This window comes from Chelon labrosus, assembly GCF_963514085.1.
Source record: "Chelon labrosus genome assembly, chromosome: 13".
Taxonomy (NCBI): Eukaryota; Metazoa; Chordata; class Actinopteri; order Mugiliformes; family Mugilidae; genus Chelon; species Chelon labrosus.
The window spans coordinates 2973010-2994895 of NC_140346.1; the positions used below are offsets into that span (position 1 = coordinate 2973010).

At 41.1% G+C, this 21886-nt stretch overlaps 1 protein-coding gene across 2 annotated transcripts in view; it reads left to right on the plus strand.

The window, feature by feature from the left end:
• pid1 (phosphotyrosine interaction domain containing 1) overlaps nucleotides 1-17692 on the plus strand; it is a 34248-nt gene extending 16556 nt beyond the window's left edge. For both annotated transcript variants that reach the window (XM_084558662.1, XM_084558663.1), the window contains exon 3: nucleotides 13730-17692. In XM_084558662.1, coding sequence (XP_084414788.1) covers nucleotides 13730-14230 — 501 coding nt within the window. In that variant the 3' untranslated portion in view covers nucleotides 14231-17692. The remainder of the gene's footprint in view (nucleotides 1-13729) is intronic.
• The last annotated feature ends 4194 nt before the right edge of the window (nucleotides 17693-21886 follow it).

The following is a 21886-nucleotide window of genomic DNA, read 5'->3' on the forward strand; positions in this document are numbered from 1 at the left end:
CATTCTCTCGCAGCCCCCAGTGTGCTCCCAGTTTACAGACAGACAGGAAGGCTGGCTGAGGGCTGATGTCCCTCAGCCAAAGCTAACAGCTAGCAAGGATGAAAGGCTCCCTCTCATTGCGCTGCCTTCCCTGCTGTTGTGAGATCAGTCCACTTCACATCCATTGAGAAAAATGTGTGATGAATTCACTTCACTGCTCCGTCAGCTCTATAGTCACACTTTATGACGGCACACTTTATGGTGAAATGACTCCGGAGTGTGTTCAACAACAACTCAGCTCCTTCCATGTGATTTTGTTGTGTTTAAATTTGATTTGTTCTCTTAAACATGTCCTTTTCACATCGTGCTTGGGGGATACACAGTTCATTTATAGCTGGCATACATGTTTAACTCAAGAAGTTGCTGACTAAGTCTGGTTTTCAGAGTTGTCAGGCTGGGACCCTGACTAGTCAAATTAGCTTCTATAAAGGTGTGCTTTTTGCATGTGGCCCCTTAGGAATGTATGCATACCATACATGAGCACACAAGTGGTGGATTCAGGACCACCGCATAATTTTAACATTGCAGCAGTGAGACACTCTGCAGTCTGTGGAAGTGTTACCATGACTGTCGAGTGAAACCTAATTATCCTTTATTCACAACAAACTCCCTTTGCGTAAATGTTGTTAAAAACTGTATTTGTGTTGAAGCTGTTAAGAGTGGAGCTGAGAAAACGAATCAGTGACCTGATCAACAACAGATATTGTGATTATTAAAGAATTCATTTTGCCACATATTTTTTTTTAGTTATCCCTCTTAAATTGGGCCATATTTGGTGTTTTTATTAGCTTTGTCTAATTTATATCTTTTTGAATTAGATATAAAATGATTAAAATTCTAATAACCTGATTGGGAAACTAAGAGCCATCTGGCTTAACACAAAGACTGGAAACTAACTAGTCTGGCTCTCTTTGAAGGAACACGATTATTTTAACAGCACTTTTTAACACATTGCATTTTTTTTCTCCCTTGAGGCTTTTTCTTAAGGAGCTTCTTTGCGCCATGCTGGTCTTATCAGCTGCTGACTTAAGCTTCATATTTAGCGCATGGATATGGGAGTGGTATCAATCTTATCTAACACTTAGCAAGAAATCAAAATAAACTAACAGCTAAATTCCCAATCACTTTCTCTGTGTAAAATGCTTTTTATTTATAGAATTATACAATATTTTGTATATAACATAGTCAAGCAACTCAATAGCCTGTTGGCTAACTTGTTTTTTGTCTTTGTAAGCAAAAATATTTAAAATGTTAAACCTTCTTGAAGCAAATTCTGGACTGGAGAAAATATGCAAGGAGTTTGTCAAACGGGTCAGATATCTTGGAAGTCCATAGAGGAATGAGAGTTGACTTCTGGTTAACTTGCATACATACTCCGAGCTATGAAATGGGTTGTGGAACTCAGCGTCACGCTATAGCTATATAAACAGTACTGCCTCATCCAGTTTCTCTACTGAAAATATATTGGTATACCTTAAGACAATATACTGTGTAGTCTAGACCAGAGGTCTTCAACAGGGGGTCCGCGACCCCTAGGGGGTCCGCGGAGGTACTGCAGGGGGGTCGCGAAAATGTTTTGATTGATTAGACATTTTTTTATATTCACCTCCACAATTTTTTTTAAACACACATGAAGTTCTTTTTAAATGTTATACAGCTTGGGGATTATGGGGAAAAGAATCAAGGCTCTAACTATTATATAACATATATTTATGGGCGATTTCCTGATAGTAGTGATCATAAACGGCAACAGAGTCAACCATCTTGATGTAAATAAACGATCTATGCTGCTGTGCCATACTATAGGACCGGTTTAATATAAAACACAATTTTATACAATATATATATATAAGTAGGGGGTCCCCGCTCCATCTCTCCATCAGATTGGGGGTCCTTGGCCTGGAAAACGTTGAAGACCCCTGGTCTAGACTGTACCTCATTCAGATGCTTCAACTTTCGAGTCCAGGTATTGTGCATGCTGGCGCACTATCACACACTAGTGTCATATTGGAACACTTATTTCACTCCTGTACAGTGAGACCAAACTGGTGATTTGGCAAGAGATTGCTCCCTCGCTGGCGTCAGTCACCCTACCAGCCCATGCAGGGCTGGTCCCACAATGCCTTTATCTAATCTGTTAGGCAGAGAGGCTTTTTGTCTCCTTGTACTTGATATTCTGATGTCAGTCAGAGTGGTGGACATACCGTCAACAGAGAACAGTACGCACAGTGATGACATTTAGATGATTAGCAACCTCCGGTTTGAGATGATCCATGCTCACAAGTTCCCTGTAGATGTGTGCGTATGCATGCGTTTTTGTGTAAGGGAGCCCTTGTATCAGTGTGTAGTTGTGTGTTTACAGATTAAGACAGGACAGAATTGTTTTGACCTACTTTGGCATCTGCAAAAATGTACAAACATTCCTGGATTGTGTCTTCCAGCCTTAAAAAGTCAGACTGCAACTGTTTTGTTTTCAGACAAGGAGAGCAGCAGACGTGTTGCTGTTTAAAAATGGGCCACAGTTATGAGATAGTGGAAATGCTCTGCTCAGAGTTTACAAAGTACGTTTTTAGTTTCCTGTGGAAGCTTAATGTGTTAATATGTTAACAGATGTGCAGATTGGTTTGCTGGGATATTGGATATGCATTTCAGAGCTTCCATCAGAAACTCTGACTGCCTGAGTAATTGATATTCATATAATGGGAATCAAAATTCTTTAAAGAGCTGCCACAGTATATCCTGCTTGTATCTAAACTGATGCCAAACAAATCAACGTGAGTTTTAAGGATGTAGCATTAAAAAAAAAAAAAGGATATAACCTACAGAACAGAACTTGATGGGTTCTTTATCACCCTTTTTTATTTAAAGTAAAGTTCACATTGAATCCAGTGGGAAATCTAAATGATTGTGTTTACATTGGCCTGATTAACATGCTGTAAGTATGTTATGAGTACTCTGCCTCCTTTAACACAACATATATTGTTCTCTGTAAGTTGACTGTCAACTTACAGCAGTTATAATGCTTGTATGTGCCTTGACCAAGTAACATGTGTTGGCCAGAGGGAAAAGGGTGTCATTAACACCCATTCTCGTTAGCATTGCAAATTTTTAACGTTGAGACCATATTTTGTGGCCAGGATTTGGCGTCAAAGTCTCAGTTAATGTGCTGCTCAGCTTATTTCTTATTTCCGTCTTTTGAATATGGAGAATCTTAGCCTACATTAGTCTGTGTGGAAGGTCGTGTGAATGTGAAAGCTCCTTTCATATACACTGAGGTGCTCCTGTCTTGACACCGAAACACTCGGGCTCTGTGTTGTACTGATACACACAGCACCTTCGCCTACAGCGCAAACAAGCAAATGCACACAGCTCTCTTAAAAATACCCTCATCCATCTTTGCATGCCATGACAAGCAGAGCCAGCTGTACTGTGCTGATTCAATAAGTTTAGAGGAATGTTAACAACCTCCTCAGGAATGCTGCATTCCCAAGCAGTGGATTCCCAGTCATGTTGGGGGATCCAGACACAGGGGCCTACTGAGGGAGAATACTGGGATAACCTCCACCTCCGACAGTGCGACGGTTGTGTTTTATCTTTAGAACGTGCAGTACTGGGATGAGGTTTGTAGCTCAGTTAATGTCTTTATCCCAGTGACATGTTACAGACTACAACTAATTGTGGCTATTTGGGGCCCAGTGCAGTAAATGTATTAATATTCATAAAGTTCATAAAGTTTTAAAAACCACTTACAATATCTAAACATAAATATATCAAAAAACGACACAGATATGAGTGGAACATTTTACAGAAGAAATACATTATTAAATGATCACTTATGAAAAACAACCTCTAGCCCTGGGTTTTTATGAGTTTAATTCAGAAATTATACATTAAAATGAATAAACTCCACTTCAGTTGCTCAACTTTTTAACAACTATTTTGAGAAATGTGCCTAAAATGTTGTGAGGCTATAGCTAGGACACAGTTAGCTTAGCTTAGCACCAGAAGTCTCTCCTTTTTGCCTGGCGACTGATAAAATAATATCAAATACTTTTTGTACAGGTTTAAGCATGAACTTGTTTATGAGTGAACTAAAGGTGTTGCTAGATGTGTTATGCTAAAGTTTAACGGAGCGAGGCTAATCCGCTCCTTGCTTTTATGCTACGCTAAATTAGCCGCTGGTTTGAGATTTATATTGACTTATTGTACAGACATGATTGTGGTATTGTCGAGCTCAGCAATGTGGTTTAACATATTTCCCCCAAAGTTGAGTTAATCCCTTAAAATAAGATTGTATCAACATATATACATTATTATATTAGTACAAATATGTGAAAACATCAAAAGCAGCTCTCATTAACATAGTCCCGAACCTTGTCCTATTGATACAAACTTCTCCTTAATCTATCTTTTTTTGAATTACCTGAAAGGCAAAATTTTTAGAAACTCTCCATTCTCCAGCTGATAATATCTGGTGTTTTCCTTACGATCGGCAGCCAATATAAAATCATCACTGCCAGATACAATTCTGAAATGTTTCCTGACAGTTAACTCTAGATATGAACATAAACAGTTTCACTTCTTTGACGTGTCATCTCTTGCCATTTGGAGAAGGATGTAAACTAGGATGGAACAAAATGCGGTGTGTGGAGACTGTGTTTTGTCTGCACCACCTGTTTGCCCTTGGAAAAGTTTCTGGGAAAGTGCCCTGTGTTGAAACTACACGTTCCCAAAGTGTTGCTAACTGTTTGTATCTTCATATCACGGTCAGTTCTCAGACCCGATCCAACAGGACCAAACTGCTGTCTTCAACAACTGCCTCCTTGTTCTGGTCTCAGCCCTCTTCTCTCTCTGTGTTCCCAAAGCCCCTCCGTAGGGACAGGTACCTCCATCTTCTAAGTCCTTCTTCCTCCTCCTCCTCCTTTTCCCATACATCCTCTTCTTTGCGTCTCATCCCGTCAGTTCCTGTCTCCACTGATAGTTGAACCAGCTGTGGCTTCAGCAGCAGCAGCTGCCCTAGCTCTGCACCTCTCATACACACAGACGTGCCTGTGCGGTTGCGCACACACACTAACACTGACATAGACACAGAGTGTGTGTCAACCAGGATGTTCCTGTCTCTTCCCACCGGCTCACTTGCTGGGCTGCAGATGTTTTTTCAGTCTCCCTCTGTGTCTCCCTCACTTCTGTCTTTCTTTGCATTCAGTTACTTTCTATCTGCTTTTCTTCTGTTTATAACTGTTTATAACAAGTTTCCCTCCGTGTCTGTTTGTTCTCTGCCTCTGTATAATTGTAGTTTTTAGGTATTGTTGTGTTTACATCCAGTGATTCATCAAAAGAACTTGTTGACATGAATGTACTTCAGTGTACTGTTTGTTTTTAATGAATGATACATGCAAAGTGTTTTGCAGCCTTGTGAACGTACAGGCAGAATTCATTAAGCCATTATATACACTTCACATTTATCCTTATGATTACTACATGTTTCTTAGACCTTGCTCGCTGAAAGTATATATCATCTGATCATTCATTACATATGAATCAAAAGATAATGTTTTGCCTAAATTAAAAAGAGGTGAAGGACAAAGAAATACTGTGGGCAAACTTTACTGTTTTGCCTCTTGTTAAGTTTTTCAGGCACAGTTGTGGTTTCTTGCAGATTAAAGGAACAGCCATCATTTTGTAAGCTATGCTTGCTTGCCTTTGTAATGAGAGTTAGATGAGTCGATTAACATTAATCCTGCTCGCATGTCTGAAGCTGGCAAACCTAGCTTAGCAAACAGTTTGGGAGAAAAAAGGGAAAACCGCTGGGCTGTTAAATCTAACCCTGGTGTGTTTGCCCAGATAACTTGGTTTCCAAGCAAACTTTGTTGTGGTTTGTTTGTTGTGTGAAAGCAAATGAGATTTTAGCATGAGATGAAAAGCAAAACCACTAATACGTCCATCTGTTGATTTTCAACTCATCATGTGCCGTTCTTACGATCGATTTGTGTGTGCGCTGTATATGATAATAATTGCGTAACCACGGTAACGTGTATTTGAAGGTGGGGATTTTTCCCTGGGAAATCCGACAGTCAGTAGAAGTCAAAGTGTTTTGTTCTGGTATCCTACTTTGTACATTTTGGCAGTGCACTTGCTCCATCAAGAGTAAGTAGTGATCCCTAGTGATTTTTCCCATTCGTCCCAACATTCAAATGTAGCCGAATTTTCTTGGTAGTTCAAGATGACTTTGACCATGTATTCCATCACTGAAAAAGAACAAATGAAGGCAGTATGCTTGCTTTACATAAGTCGGACATGTTCCGATTTGTTCCTGTCCCTTTATCTACTCTTGTGCAAGTGGCCCTTTTTTACAGACAAACTCCTGACATAGTCCAGACCTTATTCAGGGTTTCCCATACTATATTAATACTGTGGCGGCCCGCCAGGGTCGAATTTATTCCGCCATGGTCTCATAACTAATCGGAAATATTTTTGCACGTTTCAAAGTCTCCTCCCCCCAGACCCTCCCCTCCAGGTCGCTTACCTGTTCTGTACTAAATTTAACCTGATGGAGAAAACGGCACGGACAACTCACGTACCATGAGAAGCTATTTGTGTTGTTCACTAATGAAAATGTATGTTACCGCAACTTTTTAAAAGCCAATATTTGTGTTATTGATTAAAAACAAACAAAATGAAAAAACTCCAGGATCTCACAAACTCTTGTGGGAAACACTGCCTTATTTCTCTTTCACACATTTAGAATATGACAGGAGACTGTCTGTGTTTGACACATTGTCACAACTGGAAGTACTGGCACGTTAGCTTCAAGCGATGGGGGCCGTCTGGGAAGAGCGTGCAACAAGCAGGACATGATGCACATCAGCATGCACTCGTGCTCGATGGCAATTCTCCGGACAATTACCTGCTATACCCACACATGGCCTCAATCAGACATTACAAAGACTTTCTACTAGGGAGCTGGCAAGATAAAGTCTCTTTAATGTCCGGTCCAACTGACAGTTGTGTTTTTACATTGTTCCTCCTGAAAAGGTCAGGAGTGCAGTGTGAAAACTACTATAGATAAACTGTCAAACAACTTAAAAAAATCAATAAATTGCCAGTTTGTCAATTTTGTTCTTGAACCAAACTACGGGTATTAAAGTCTACTACATCTCTACAGTTAAAATATGACCAGTAAAACCTTGTCCACATGTAAACTGATTGGCTAGTCGCCCATTGCTCTCTGGCTGACAGTTGATTACTAGTGGATGTTCCAGGCTCTGGTTGCCTAGGTGACCCAGAGCGGAACAAGCAGAAAATCAAAATATTATTTGTGTATGGACTGGGCTTGCTCTTCTTGCCATCATCACTCTCGATTTGAAAGGAGAATACCATCAATGCTGCTCCATCTGGGTTTATGTCACGCTTCAAGTCCACTATCACCATGGTGAATTTGATGGGAGCACGTTGTGGATCGAGCTTCCCTGCAGTAAACGTTGGGGAGCCTCTTTGCTTGTTCTTGTGCTTACATTTTATGTCAGTCAACTATATCAGATGCTGCCGTTGGCTTGGCGTCAAAGTTCAGTTTAGCTGAACTCGGTACCCACCCATGTCACTTCGCCCAAGGTTCTTTAGACTATTATCGCAACAACTTGCTGAATTTCATTCCGTGGTCTATTGTTGCCACATCCTAGCTAGTCTCTAGTGTACACTCCTTAACTTCCTAAACTCCTAGTTGCCTGGCAACTGTTGTTACCCTAGACACAGTTAAATACATACATACGTAAACTTCCATTAAGCTTAAATTTGTGTTTTTACACTTTAGTTTTCTACAGATCATGTTCATTAGCCAGATGATGCAGCGTCTTTGTGCTTCTAAACATCTGAGTGGCATCAATCCTCTTGTCTAGATCTGGGAACCCTTACTTAATATTTTAAAGTACAGGTAAACAAACTAGCATGGCTACCAAAAGCTAATCTACTGAACAGCTATCTCGTCATCACCTTTGCCTTGCAAGAGGGAACAGGTCAGTGATATCCTCACAGCGTCAGAGATATAGAGAGTGAAGGAGTAGAAAAGGATAATTCCTTCCATAAAACAGGACTCAGTAATAGTGACCACATGTTTCACCACACATGCAAATATTTAACCATGCTCCTCCCTTCTCTTTGTCACACACACAAACATTCCCGCTGCCTTTCTTTGTTTTTGTGTCTGATCTACAAAGCAGGTACACATACACATTTTGTCATGTCTACACCAGCATTCCAGTGGATAGTTTACTGTTCAGTTTGCACTCGATTCCCAAATCTTGTTTTTTTCCCCCTCATCCTGTCTGTGTTTCTTTCCTCCACTGGAGCCCCAAGGCCTCCGTTCCTGTAACTGATCTTTATTTGTGTGTCCGTATCACTTCACATGGAATCAATATTTTCAGTCTGATGGTATGGAAATGTTAACACAAGTGTCAGCCACAGAAGGGAGTGCAGGACGGTACAGGTGATGTCAGGGTAGAGTGGAAGTGATGGGGGGGACAGATGATAGGAGTGCAGGAAAGAAATGGGTGAAAGAGAAGAGAGAAAAGAGGAGAAACTGAGTGAAGGAGTAGAGGAGAAACACATGGAAAGTTGAAACTAGGAGGGGGGGTGGACTCTGCAGATTTCTGGAATGATTTAAGTTGCCTGTCTGACTTGCCAGCATTGAGACGACTGCCAGAGCAGAGGACAGCAGATGTGTTCTGGTCTGGGATCGATGGATTGATGTATCAATTTATGTCCAGAGCCTGTTGTGTACATGGCTGGGGTGGTTTGCTTCATGCCCGGCGCAAACACTGACTGAGCCTTCAGGCAGGCGTCTATACTTTGGCTCAGAGATCCTGAAAGTATTTCTGCTTTGTCCAACCCGAAACATGTCTCTTTTTCGTCTGCTGAATTTACGATCATTTGAGTGTTCCAATCATTTGAGTGTTCCAATCATAACCCATGATTTGTACCTTTGGAAACTATCTTCATGCACTCTCTCACGCACACACATAGACTGTAGCCGTTAAAAGTCACCCACTGACTTCTCTTCAGTTTGCTTCCAGGCACACAGATTGTGCACAGAACCACTTGTGCTTCTGATAGCAGCTTCATAGCCTTGTGTTTAAGTCATGTCTTATAATGGTGTCAGATGTGTGCTTTCAATTTTAATATGATCATTTCTCTCTGGCTTCTTTTCCCCCCTAAACCTATCATTTTCCATTATGTTTGCTGATGAACCAAAACAAATGGTGTTTTTCCTCAAAATTCTATCTGAGGGAAGGAAGTCTCGAAGCAACTTCTCCATTTTAAAATAGATTTCTTATAATTCATGCTGTTGTTTGACAGATTGCCTAATTTTTCAAATAAATTCACTTCACACAGTGTACAAAACTGAAAATCGAATTAACTTACAGGGTAGATTAAAAGAAAAAGACCAAATCTGTGTTTTTGGCATTTTACTCATTCCTGTTTCCTGTGAATTCTTTAGTGCGAGCGAATATACGTATAATAATTTAACGAACAGAGCTGTTTAATGACACATGCACCAGTTCAGGAGGCAGCACTGCTTTTGCCATTCTTTGCACTGACTTGCGTTCAGTGCAACTTTGATTAGATACCACAAAGTCAGCATATGATGAACAGGCCTGTCCACTGAATCACTGTCACACATTAAGTAAAGTTTGATGGCATCACATTACTTTGCAAGGCAGCTGGCTTCTCGCAAGATTCAAAAGAGCATGCATGAATCCATCTTGCCTGGCTTCAAGCTGCGCACTTGTGGCTGAGTCATGGTGGTTGGGACCACGCTCTAACTACTAACTAGCAGCAATGGGCCTGTTTCAGGTGTGACAGCAGCAGGAAGTGGCTGTGCGGTCAAAAGCAACAGAATGGTTCTTATTCCTTATTCCCTGTTCCCTTAATGTAAATTTTATTCCTAATATTACACCGCTTTGTTTTGTTTGTTTGTATATCTAAATGTCTGCTTGTGAGTGCATAGCACACAGATCATTCATTAAATAATAATATTCATATTCTCCATCATGGTTATTACACTAATATAGTAATAATTACAGCTTTCATATTTTGCCGTATGTCACATATTTTTATGCTATTACTATACTATATATATATATATATGTTGATCTGATTGGTTGAAATTAGCCCGTCATGGTTTCGTCCAATCACCAGTCCAGTTTCTCCAAGGACGACTTCTCAGGTACACTGCTTATATGTACCAAACTCAGCATCTCGGGCACAGTCTAAATAATCTGTAAGGTAAGGGAAGTTCAGTTTTGTCTAGTGATTGATAAGTTGGAGGGGACAGACATACAGGTGCTTATAAATTTCTGTATTTCAATGGCACCTGTCTAATTTTGCCAACGCTGCAACTCTACGTTGCTGTGTCTAACACTGAGTATTTTTGAGGCTCCATGATTATCTAGTTTATGTCCATAAGTCTAGCAGGTGTACTTCTGCCTAGGGCAATGATATTTCTGCCTCATGGTCAAATAGTTTCTCGCTCTCCAAAGTTTTACTGCTGCAGACTTTTTCAGCAAAGCCAAGCATTAATGATAAAATTTCAAATGTAGATGAATTTGATGATGTATTCCTTGAATGAATAAAAAATGACGAACAAAGGCTGTATGCTTGCTTTGCATTTCTTTGAACATATCAAAGCCAGACCTCTTATTAGCCAAGCCTAACAAACACCGCATTCAGTTTCACATTTAGTGTATGTTCAACACTAAATGATTTTTCTCTATACCAATGCTAAATTCACCTACAGACCAGGTGTAAATGGATTCAGTGTTGTCTGAGGGAGAAAATACTGGTACAGTTGAAATGGGTGATTCATGCACCCAGAAAAGAAGATCACAGGCATCCAGAGTTTTACGGCTGTATATGTTGTTTTCTTTTGAATGCTGCCTTACAGAGAAGATTTTTTTTCTTATTTTTATCTATCCCTCATCATTCTCCTCATTCATGCAACAATTTCCTCTTTAGCTGCATGTTTGGTTTGGACTTTAAAGAAACAAACTCTCATGTTTGCTCAGTCTGGTGACCTCCTCACCTCACACACTCCTGACTTATCTCCACACACACCAACCTACCTTGTGCTGGTTTATCTCGTCTGTAATAATCTCTGCTTGCCTTGAAATATTATATTCAGCCAACTCAGCCTAACCTAGATAAAGAAGTTGCTGCTTTGATCTTTATTGAAGATATATATTTTTTTCCTAATCTGCCCATTTATTTTTTCTTTCCCTTTCTTCACCTATCTACTGCGCTACTTCTTTCTCATTTTCTCCTTCTGTAATAGCAGTAGTCAACCTTCCTGTGATTACTGCCAAGTTTAAAACCATCAAATGAAAGCAGACATATGTAGATTGAGAGAAAAAATTAAAAGTCTTTTTGTGTCTTGGCCAAGAATTAAACCTGGCATGGCGGGCGGTCTTCATTTTACTAGGAAGCAAGCAATAACCAAAACAATCACGGTAACTCAATATCAGAATAGGAGGCAGGGAGAAAAAGAAGCCCATAATGACTCTTTATTGCTGTTTAACATACAAGCAGCAACACTGTGAATGGTTGATGTATCTTGGCGCAGCCTTTGGATTTGTTGGCGGGATGAGTAACTGACCGCCTTTTGGCTCCACGAGGGTGTCGGTGTGGTTGGCTATCAAAAGCGGCAAGCCTTCAGGCTGCTCCTGCAGACCTGTGGCTCTCAGCTGAATGATGGATCCGGTGTGAAGGCTGTATGTCCCACCCCGTGCTCACCACTAATGAAAACCAGGCATGAGGAGGCAGCTGCTTTTCCTGCATGGATCTGACTGTTGCCTGGATCTGAATATATGTTGTGTTGTGCTCCAGTCAGTCATTTTAGAGAGCAGTCTACCGTAGTGGAAGGAGGCTGGTCTTTGCTTACATATGGAACAGCTACAGATGGTACTTTTGAGCAACCAAAGCTTTGTTGACATAATTAGACAGAATTATACCGTCTTGTCAAGTATTTCAGACACAGTTGGTCCAGTTTACAGCACTTCAAGGAATGTTCCGCCCACTAAATTGTCTTTCAGAAATTATCAGTTTTTTTTCTCACAGTTGGAACACGCAAACATTTCATGTCTTTATTTTTTTTTTGTAAATGGGCCATTATCCGAAATGTATCTAAGTATTTGGAATCTTTAACACACATTCACTATACAAAACATTTGGCGCACTAATGAAAACAACTTCATTCTAATACAACAGTCCTACTCTAAATTTCAATTTGTAACTGTTATAATGTTCAGTTTAAGTTGAAACAGAGTCAGAAGGTGTTAATTCAACTGTATGATCATTTGGAGGATGCAGTGTGTAATGTTGTTAAACTGGATTGAAAATCTGGATTGAAAGTCTGCCCTACATAAGAGTAACATCCTGTCTTACAGAGAAGCCGAGTGGCTAACTTATTGTTCCCGATGATTATACTTAAAGGTCCCATTCAGTCAAAATCAGAGCAGAGAACGAAGGCAGATAGACTTGACTGCTACAGACTAAACAAAACTCTAAAAGAAGGGAGGCAATTTATGTTATGAATAAAACGTGACGCTGCTCTTTGTATCGTTTTCCGTAGCTCTGTAGCCATCTGGCACTGGTATCTGTTATCAGAATAATAAAATATAAGCACTGAAAAGAGTTATAGATAATAGTTTACTTAAATTTCTTGTGGGATCAGTGTTGTCAAGATCTGGCTGGATATGGAGAACGCCGGCCACATGTTCTATAGACGCTGATAAAAATGATTCATATCTGCCTTTTAGAATTCACATTTATTATTGGACACGTGTTATCTGCAGCCAGCTGTAATGAACTCTTCAGAGTTCAGAGTATTCCCCTGCCTCTGAATAAACACGCACGGGAGTGAAAACTCTATGAATGTTTCACTCGTAGCAGGCTCCTCCTCTGTGTATTTTTATAAAACCATAAAGAACAGCATGTAGAGAAGTGCACAAGTCAGCCATTATTTCTGGGCCACTCTCAATTTGGCCACACTCCCAAAGAAAACTCCAGCCTTCTACACTTCTTGACTCTCTCTCCCCTTATCCATCTCTTTAGTCTGTTTCTCCTCTGGTATGCAGTGTCATTACTATGGTATTCTATGGTCTTCATTGCTGCCACGGCTCAGCTTAGTGATTTTTTTCACACAGCGTGCGCCATGTCAGCACAGTTACCACAGAATGGGAAGAAATCAACAATCTTGGCTCTTAAAACACGTCCTTCCCTGCGCAGAGAGAGTTACAGCACCACAGTTTTGTGGGTAATTGACAAGTTGTATGCTCAACATGGAATTAATTAGTTCACTCTCAATATTTTTTTAAATTTGCTCCCCATTCACCTGACGTTAATCACAGGCATGTGACCAACCTTTACCCTGATTATAGCTTCCATAAATCATGGCAGTGACTCAGCATCTGCAGATTACTTGCAGAACTGTTCGAGGTTGATAGGTGGATGCTGTGGGTACTAAAAATATATTTAGCTTATACCTCAGTGGTTTCTGGTGGCGCTCCTCAAGTTACTGTTCTTGGCCCTCTATTGTTTCAGTTTACATGCTTCCACAGTGTTGCCGTGTTCATACGATACTGTGTGTTTCATTTTGTAAAACTAGTCTAATTGTATCTATTTGTCTCATTTTCTGTAGGTGACCTACCTGGGCAAGGTGACAATCTCTGGGACCCAGTTCCTGTCTGGCTGCACAGAGTCAGCGGTAGTGGGTCTGGTGGAACGCCGTGCCATGGGCCAGCAGCAGGGCACCTTCCCAGCTGGGAGTTCTCTGCTGGAGATCCGGCCATTCCAGGTGCGTCTTCACCACCTGGACGAGCACGGTGAGGCCTCAATAACCATGGACACCTACCAGGTGGCGCGTATCGCCTACTGCACAGCCGACCACAGCATCAGACCCAACGTATTTGCCTGGATCTACCGGGAAATCAACGACGACCTGTCCTTCCAGATGGACTGCCACGCTGTGGAGTGCGAGAGCAAGTTGGAGGCCAAGAAACTGGCACATTCGATGATGGAGGCTTTCCGTAAGACTTTCCACAGCATGCGTAGTGATGGCCGCATTCACAAGAGTGGGTCAACGGACGACTTTGCTGAGGACTCATCCACCCCTGAAGACTTGACCCCAGATGACGGTTGAACTACAACTCACTTAAACTCCTGATCCCCATCCTAACAAAGTGAGGGGTGACTGGAAGGATGGACAGATTACCTGCTCTCTCTCATTCTCCCCTACTATCGCTTTCTGTCATCAATTTGGAACAAAATTAACTGACCCTGTGATCCAACACACCCAGGATAATGAAGTAGCCTTTAAATACTTTAAAGGGAAGGTAGATGAAATGGAGTTACATAAGACCGACCTGTACATACAGGGATAAGCAAAGTGCTGCCACCTTGAGTAAATGGCCCTCAAAGACTCATTGGGGGGCTTTCAAGCAACTCTGTAATTGCCCTCATGAGATTCACCATTTCCATTTTCAAACACTGTCACTCCTGCACCTATCAGAGACACTTTTTGTGGTTCCAAAGCTTTTTCATCAAGGAAACCAACAAAACACAATCTACTCCCCGATCTTCTAACCCCAGCTATAATAACCTAATGCTACTCTTGCCATGTAGGTGTACCCAGCAGAAATATGCTTAGACCTGTTTCAGGTCTCACCTGGGTTTATGAGACTGTTGGAGCACATACATTCTTTAAATGTTTAATTATCTGGATCTCTGTTACAATGCCTTTGACCATGGTAATAGTAAACAAGGGTATGAACATAAAGCCTTTAAGCACTACTCATATCTTCACTTTGGTACCTTAGTCAGGCCCCAAAACTTATTCACAGAGCACGGCTGTTACTCATTTGGATGACAGGGCTACAACCTCTGTCTCCATTTAAACTTACTACTTAGAGATTCAGAGTATGTGCAAGGCATCTGTGAGAATATAGGTGCTAAATACATTTTAGTTCTCACTGGGCTTAAAGCCTGGGCCTATCTGAGACACCTTAATCATCCTCATCTGACTTCTCTTTTGAGTATACCAAAATTCAGGCTGTCGTTTGCCTGTCAGATTATGTGCCTCACTTTCGTCTCACAGTTGTTTGGTCTCTTACCCAGGTCCTAGCGTGTATGTGTGGCCATGTGTGCTTGCCAACCTTATACGTTTTTTTTTTTTCAGTGTGCGTTGGTGTGACTGCCACTTCTTTGTGTGTGGATGTACATTTGAGTGTTTGCATCTGTGTGTGAAACAGAAAAGTGTGGAGGATAATTGTGGCTTCTCATTTTTGATGCTTATGGAGGTGTTTTAAAATCAGACATGGTACTGTGACCATTTGCCACGTTTTCTTACTTTTATCCTGGATGAAATCAAAACACGAGTACGAGAGTCTGAGTGTGCCAGTCACTGAAGATATGTAGGACCTTAAATCGCAGCCATCCAAGATAACAACTCACGCCTGCTGGCCTCTGCTGAATGTATGAGTCCGACGTACTGTGAGCTCCTTCACAGCATCGCCCGTCGCCCATTATCTCATCATGCTATCACAGACAGCTCTAAGGAGCGCCTCTGCCCCAGAGGTAGCGAGCCAATGATCAGTTTGCTCTGCTGCCCTGTATTGCACCCCTCCGAGGGACTGAGGCACCGTTATGGGGAACAAAACTTTCTTCTTTTCTAACTGGACTATATTGAACAGACTTGAACCATTGGTGGAAATGGTCTTCAGTCAGTGACTCAAACATAATGATCATGTGGCTCTGATTAGCACACACACACATACACACACAACCAGTGTGTCAGATATACAAACCTACTTACATATGTACACACATTGTATTTGAATCTCTCTCAATAAGCTTATGTAAATACAAATGTATCACTTTCCAAATATTACAGCATAAATGTTGATAGCTATTTTAAATAATAAAAAACAAGTTGAGAACCATCATATGATACAGAAACAGTGTTATAAAGCCTACTGTGAATAATAAGTGGAGAGCCTGATAGCGGTGGCTGTATATGTGTGTGTGTGTTTGGATAAGATTGTATGTGGTGGGGAGTGGTGTGTATGGATAGGCCAGAGAGGGGAGAATGTTTATAAAGCTGTAGATTACTGTGCCATGTCTGTCTGAAAGCTCAGACGCGCTTTAAATGTTCTGAAAATGTTACCGTAAGTGTTTTCTATACAGTGTTTGCAAAGATCAAAAAAACAATTGCATATAAAGTATTTACCAAGACCAAGCGTTTGACGGTGTGGTCTGTTTTGTTTCAAATCCACATCACAATTCTCCTCCTTCACATATTCGCCGCAGTCACCAGATTGTGGCTAAAAGAAGCTTTTATTCTTGAAACTCTGCTGCATTTAAACCTAATGGATTCCCTGCTGCGGCTGCGTGTGGGAGGATAAATACAAGACATGTTCAGTTTCAGAACAAACAGAATGGGTAACCAGATGATGTCTTGACGAGGTGCCAGGACAGATGTAAACCATAACCACGCTGTCGGGCTATCCACCATACATACGTGTTGCTGCATACTGGAATATAATTTTCATGAAACAAATCCAAGGTATACACAAGAATGAGTTCTAGCATATGCTTGTGCTTTAGGAAAAAAAGTGAAGCCCCTCCAACCCGTCATTCAGGCAATTGTGACCTGGTTTGAGCATCTCACGCTTCTGGTGGCCCCCTGCTGTGTGTGGTTACAATACCCTGAAACAACTCATAAACTAAGCTTTATGGTATTTCCAAGCATGTTTCAGGTTTAAGTGTGACACATCCACAGCTCTGTCCATACTCCTAAGTAGGTTTCACTCTCCCATTCCTCACATTCCTGTCACTTCCTCAGATCTTTCTTTTATTGTGTTGTTGTGCTCCTCTCATCTGCCAGAATGCGACAGCCCTCTTCTCTTCAAAGTGCCCACATCAATAACGGTATAACTGGTTGCTCCCTGCCTCTATGGCTGGCCATCATTTTGCAGCTTAAGAACTGCAGAGAATTGGATGCAAAATGGATGCTGTGAAGAATGTTAATATGTGCGTTGAATGTGAACACTGCCTCCCTCTGGCAAGCTGAGCTAATGCTTCTGCTTTGAACATTCATTTCAGAGGACCTTTAGTGTTGCTATAAAGAGTCCAGGCCCTCATGATGATAACGTGATTGTACATGGAGGAAATAGTTTGTTTACTTTTACTTCAGATTTTCATTTATGGTAGAAAAAAATAATAATTTACAAGGCCTGAAGTACATTTTCGTTATTTCCTAATGGTTATGGTTTGATGAACGACATTTTGCACTGTCAGCTGCAATCGCATGATAATTTGTCCACATTGCTGATAATCATCTCTTCTCTGAAAGTTGTATAACATAGTTTCAACAAAGCTTTCTGCCCCGTCTCTTCCAGATCGCTGTACACAAGCTTCCCTGTTTAGATGTCTCTTTGTCTTCGATCTCTGCAGAGTTTACACCCTCCGATTGCTCTCCACTGTGCTCTTGTGTCTGTCTGACCCACTTCCAGCAGAGTGGGGCCCTGTGGGGCCCAGAAAGAGGCCACCCCAGCAGCTTGCGTCTGTGCTCCGCTGAGGCGTCAGTCAGTCAGTCAGCTCACAATACCACTCTGTTAGCGCTCCAGCTGGCTGCTCTTCCTCCTCCGAGTCCCAGAACCGCCTGTCTATCCAGCCGCCAAGGGCCCGCACGTTTGAGGTCCGGCTGGGGAAGAAAACAGTGCCAATATGGCTTCTGCTCAGGCTCCTCTTATTCTCTGGCTATCTCTGCCTTCTCTCTCTTTTCCCCTCAGCACCGGCTACCTGAGTAGGGGACCTGGGCCTCTTAGAGAAAGAGAGTGTGGTGGAATACTGTAAACATATGTGTGTAACATATGTGTGAAGTGGACCAGGAATTGTACACATTCTTTCTGCTTCTGGTTCGAATGATGAGCACGCTTTTCACTGCATGAGATGCTGTGATGACAAATTTTTAACCTTTCAAACGCTACTTGTAGCAACAGGAAGAGTTATTTTTTCTAAGAAGTCAAGCAGTCACAGTGCTGAAAAAGAACTTGGTTTCCAGATTCACAATCCAAGATGTTTATTGTCATATGCACAGTAAAAACCACAGTTTAGACCATACAATGAATGCTTTCTTTGCAAGTTTTCCTTTCCCTTACAAACAACGCTAAACAAATAAAAGAAATATAAAACCCTACAATGGACAAAACAGAAGAACTATGGTGCAAAAGTAATTTGTTAAAAGGCTAAAAAGCTTAAAAGCTGAGTTTAAAATGTGCTTTGTGCTGCAGGTACAGTCAGTGGACGTGGGTTTCTGGCCACAGAAGGAATACTGACCACACCACTCTCTGTTATCATTATTATTCTAATTTATTTACACACACACTAAACACATATTTTTCAGTCTCTCCAGTTTTAGTTTAATTCAGTTTGGCATGGACACACTGCAGTTTTATTATTATGATTTTGAAAAATCTTCTACCATTATAAACTAAGTATTCCTTGTCATCAAAAAATGCATATCATAACATACCAGACCAGACCAGACCAGGGCCAAGGCTTGGCTCATTATTTCATAATTTCATGGTTATATGACTTAGTGCTGCCTGACTTTATTTTCCAATGGTTTCAATTGTTGAAAAGCACATAGGCTAGCTGTTCCAGGAAACTATTGTGAAATAGTTTTGAGAAGAAAAAAAAAACAGACCTGTAAAATAAAACATTACCATAACAAGAATAGAAAACTAGTTTAAAATTGAAAGCACTGAATAATGTATCCTCCAGACCTCCGGATGAATGATTTCTTTCAGACATACAAAGCATTTCCTCTGATCATGTCCAGATCCCCTCTCATCCCTCCTGTTGGATGGGTCCCTGAAGCCTTCACATGATTTAAGATTGCTGTCATAATGAAATGTGGTCTGGAATGAGGAGGGGGTGTCTTCGCCTGCCCGTCATGACCTACTAAGACTCCAGACCCTCTGTTAACCTAAGCCAGAAGGAGTCAGTACGCATCGCTATTGTAATACCCTTACAGTCACAGATGAGATGCTGCCCTGAATCCCTGGGGGGACAGGAAATGTCTGGACTGAGAACCAGGAGGAGTTGATTTTTCAGGACCAAGGGATAAAGGTCTGAGAGGACAATAAGCTCAAACAGATCCTGGAGGAATGTCAGCAGCTCTGTAAGTCCTGCTGTGTAGAGTTGTTCAGATGCTGTCAGCTAAACTTACTGAATAAACTTGCTGAGGATATTTTATTTTTGTTTTTTCAAGAAGGTCAAGCATCTGTTTGGCATGTAAAACATTCTACTTGCAGAGTCTAAATGTGTCCACTTGAAACAGAAAGCAGAGTTTCTGCTGTAAACCTAAGGATGGGCTATGTAGAAAGAATGAAACATTTAGAAAAACCTCCCTCCTTGTGCAGTTTTCCCCTCTCTGTCACGAGCCACTTCCACCAGACCAGCATGGGCATATAAACACGCTTCATACGCTATAATTCTGGTTGATACTGTGAGCCAATATGAGACTCGCTGTTCTCACAGCCACGCTTTTGACCGGATTGGCTGCTCTTAGCAAGATTAACCATAGCCACTCATCACATTCATGGTAGATGTACTTTCACAACCCAGCCAACCACATCAGTGCATTTAAATATTACAGGAACATGAAATAAGATAAGAAAAACCTTTATTCGTCCCACAATGGGGAAATTGCAGTTTGCAACAGCATGCAGAAATGACACAGATATAATAAATAATAGATATATTGCACATATTAGAAGTGCTCGTTGTGGAGCCTAACAGCAGCAGGAAGGAAAGACCTATATCTTTCCTTCACACATCGAGGGTGAAGCTTAGGAGAAGAACGGTATGCTTGGAATCCAACTTGACGTCTTGAAAGGCTTTGTTGACACCTATTTTATTCTTTCTATCATCAGACGTTCTTTTTGATAACATTTTAATAGGTAAGTATTGGGTTGCTTTTCAGTATGGGCACAGTAGATATCACTTATGACGAAATATCAAATCTTATTTTGGGAGTTTCCACTATCTGATGTAGAGCATCCAATAAAAAGACCATGCCCTCTCTCTGCAAAAGACCTGTGATTAGCCAAAGTCTACAATCAGCGAGATTGAATGAAGTCTGAAAACAGAGCCAAGAGGAGGTGAAGAACCCTAGAGTCTTCTAAGTCCACTTTACAGTACTATGGGATTTTTGGCCTGTGAGTTCCAAAAATGACTGCCTACTGCTGTAAAGTAAAACAGAATAAATAGAATAAATGTCAAAGAAACAGGCTTACTTGTATTCTTGCCAAGAGTTAGATGGTACCTATCACCCACATGTCTGAACACTAAATAGGAAGCAGCATAGCATATCTTAGCTTAGTTTAGCTTGGCTTAGCACAAAAACTGGAAATATCAGATAACAGCTACTGCTGCTTTGTCCAAAGAGCAGAGAGAAGTCAACTTGAACCTTTTAAAATTACAAATACTAAAATCTTAGTGTAGAATTTAGACTGATTCTACACAGAGTTGTGTGTTAAATTAACAGCTAGGCATAGCTCAGTCGTTAGAACTGAATAATTGAACTAATTATTCCAGGACTAGTTTTTGTAAAAGTATGTTTTCAGAAGTAAACATGGGTTGTTGAGCAGCAGCTGCTGTATTTCTGGTTTGTTGTAAGTCTGCATTTTGCTTGTCGCAGTAGGCTGAAATAGCTCTGACTCAGAGATTAAATATCTAAGGGTCCCTGGTTCAGTCCTGGGTTTCAGCAGCTGAATGCTATTTTATGAGAGAGAGTTTGTTGACTAGTGGTTTGAGAAGTACACTTGGGTCACTAGTTCGTATCCCCTCTATATCCATGGCTGGAGTGCCCTTGATCATTGCACCTATCTCCCCAAACTGATCCCCAGACCCCGCATCAGTGGCCAACATGAAAAAGAAGGCATGTGGAGAGAGAGAAAGAGAGAGAAAAAAAAGTGACAGGAGTAAAGACATGGCTCATCTGGTTGGGCATGTTGCACACAGATGTTGAGGAAAGAGTTAGATATTCCAGCTCTGTCTGGTGGCGGCTGGGCCAAACAGCTCTGAAAATAAACAACGAACCAAACTGTCTTCTGGATGAGGTCATAGATGTGAATAGACTGATGTCTGAAAAGACAAAAATGTTGCATTGCACAAATGTGAACTGAGTCTGAACAAACCTGCAGATAGTACAGCTGAAGTTACCTGCATTGTCCACTTGGTGTCATCATAGCTCAGCACTTAAAATCACATTGAGCTTCTTGCATGCTGTGAAACAGGGATGCAAGAGGGGATTATATTGCATAAATACAAATGGACAAATGCTTAATATATAACAAGTATAAACCTAATTGCTGTTATTGATATGTAAAGACAAATGTTGTTCAATCTGTTTTTTCCAGCAAGATTCAAACCAAAGAAATGAACGTAAATATGAGGTAAGACGAGCACAGTGGGCTTCAACACCATCCTGATGGAATTAATCTAAATGTTAGAGGTGCCAAGAGGATATCTGAGATGTTCCAATCTCTTCACAGGCACTGCAGGGTTTCTGTATTGAAAATGTCATGTTTTTTTTTTTTCTTTCAGCTGGATACCCCTTCACAGTTACTCCCCCCCCCCATGTCAGAGCCTTTGAGAGGAGTACCAAGACGAGATCACTGAGCATTGAAGGCGGGTCACGCTGCCACAGATGACACTGTTTTTAATCAAGTGATTGTGATTGTCACTTACAGAGTTTTAAGTTAACTTTGATTTCTAGGCCATCCTGTGA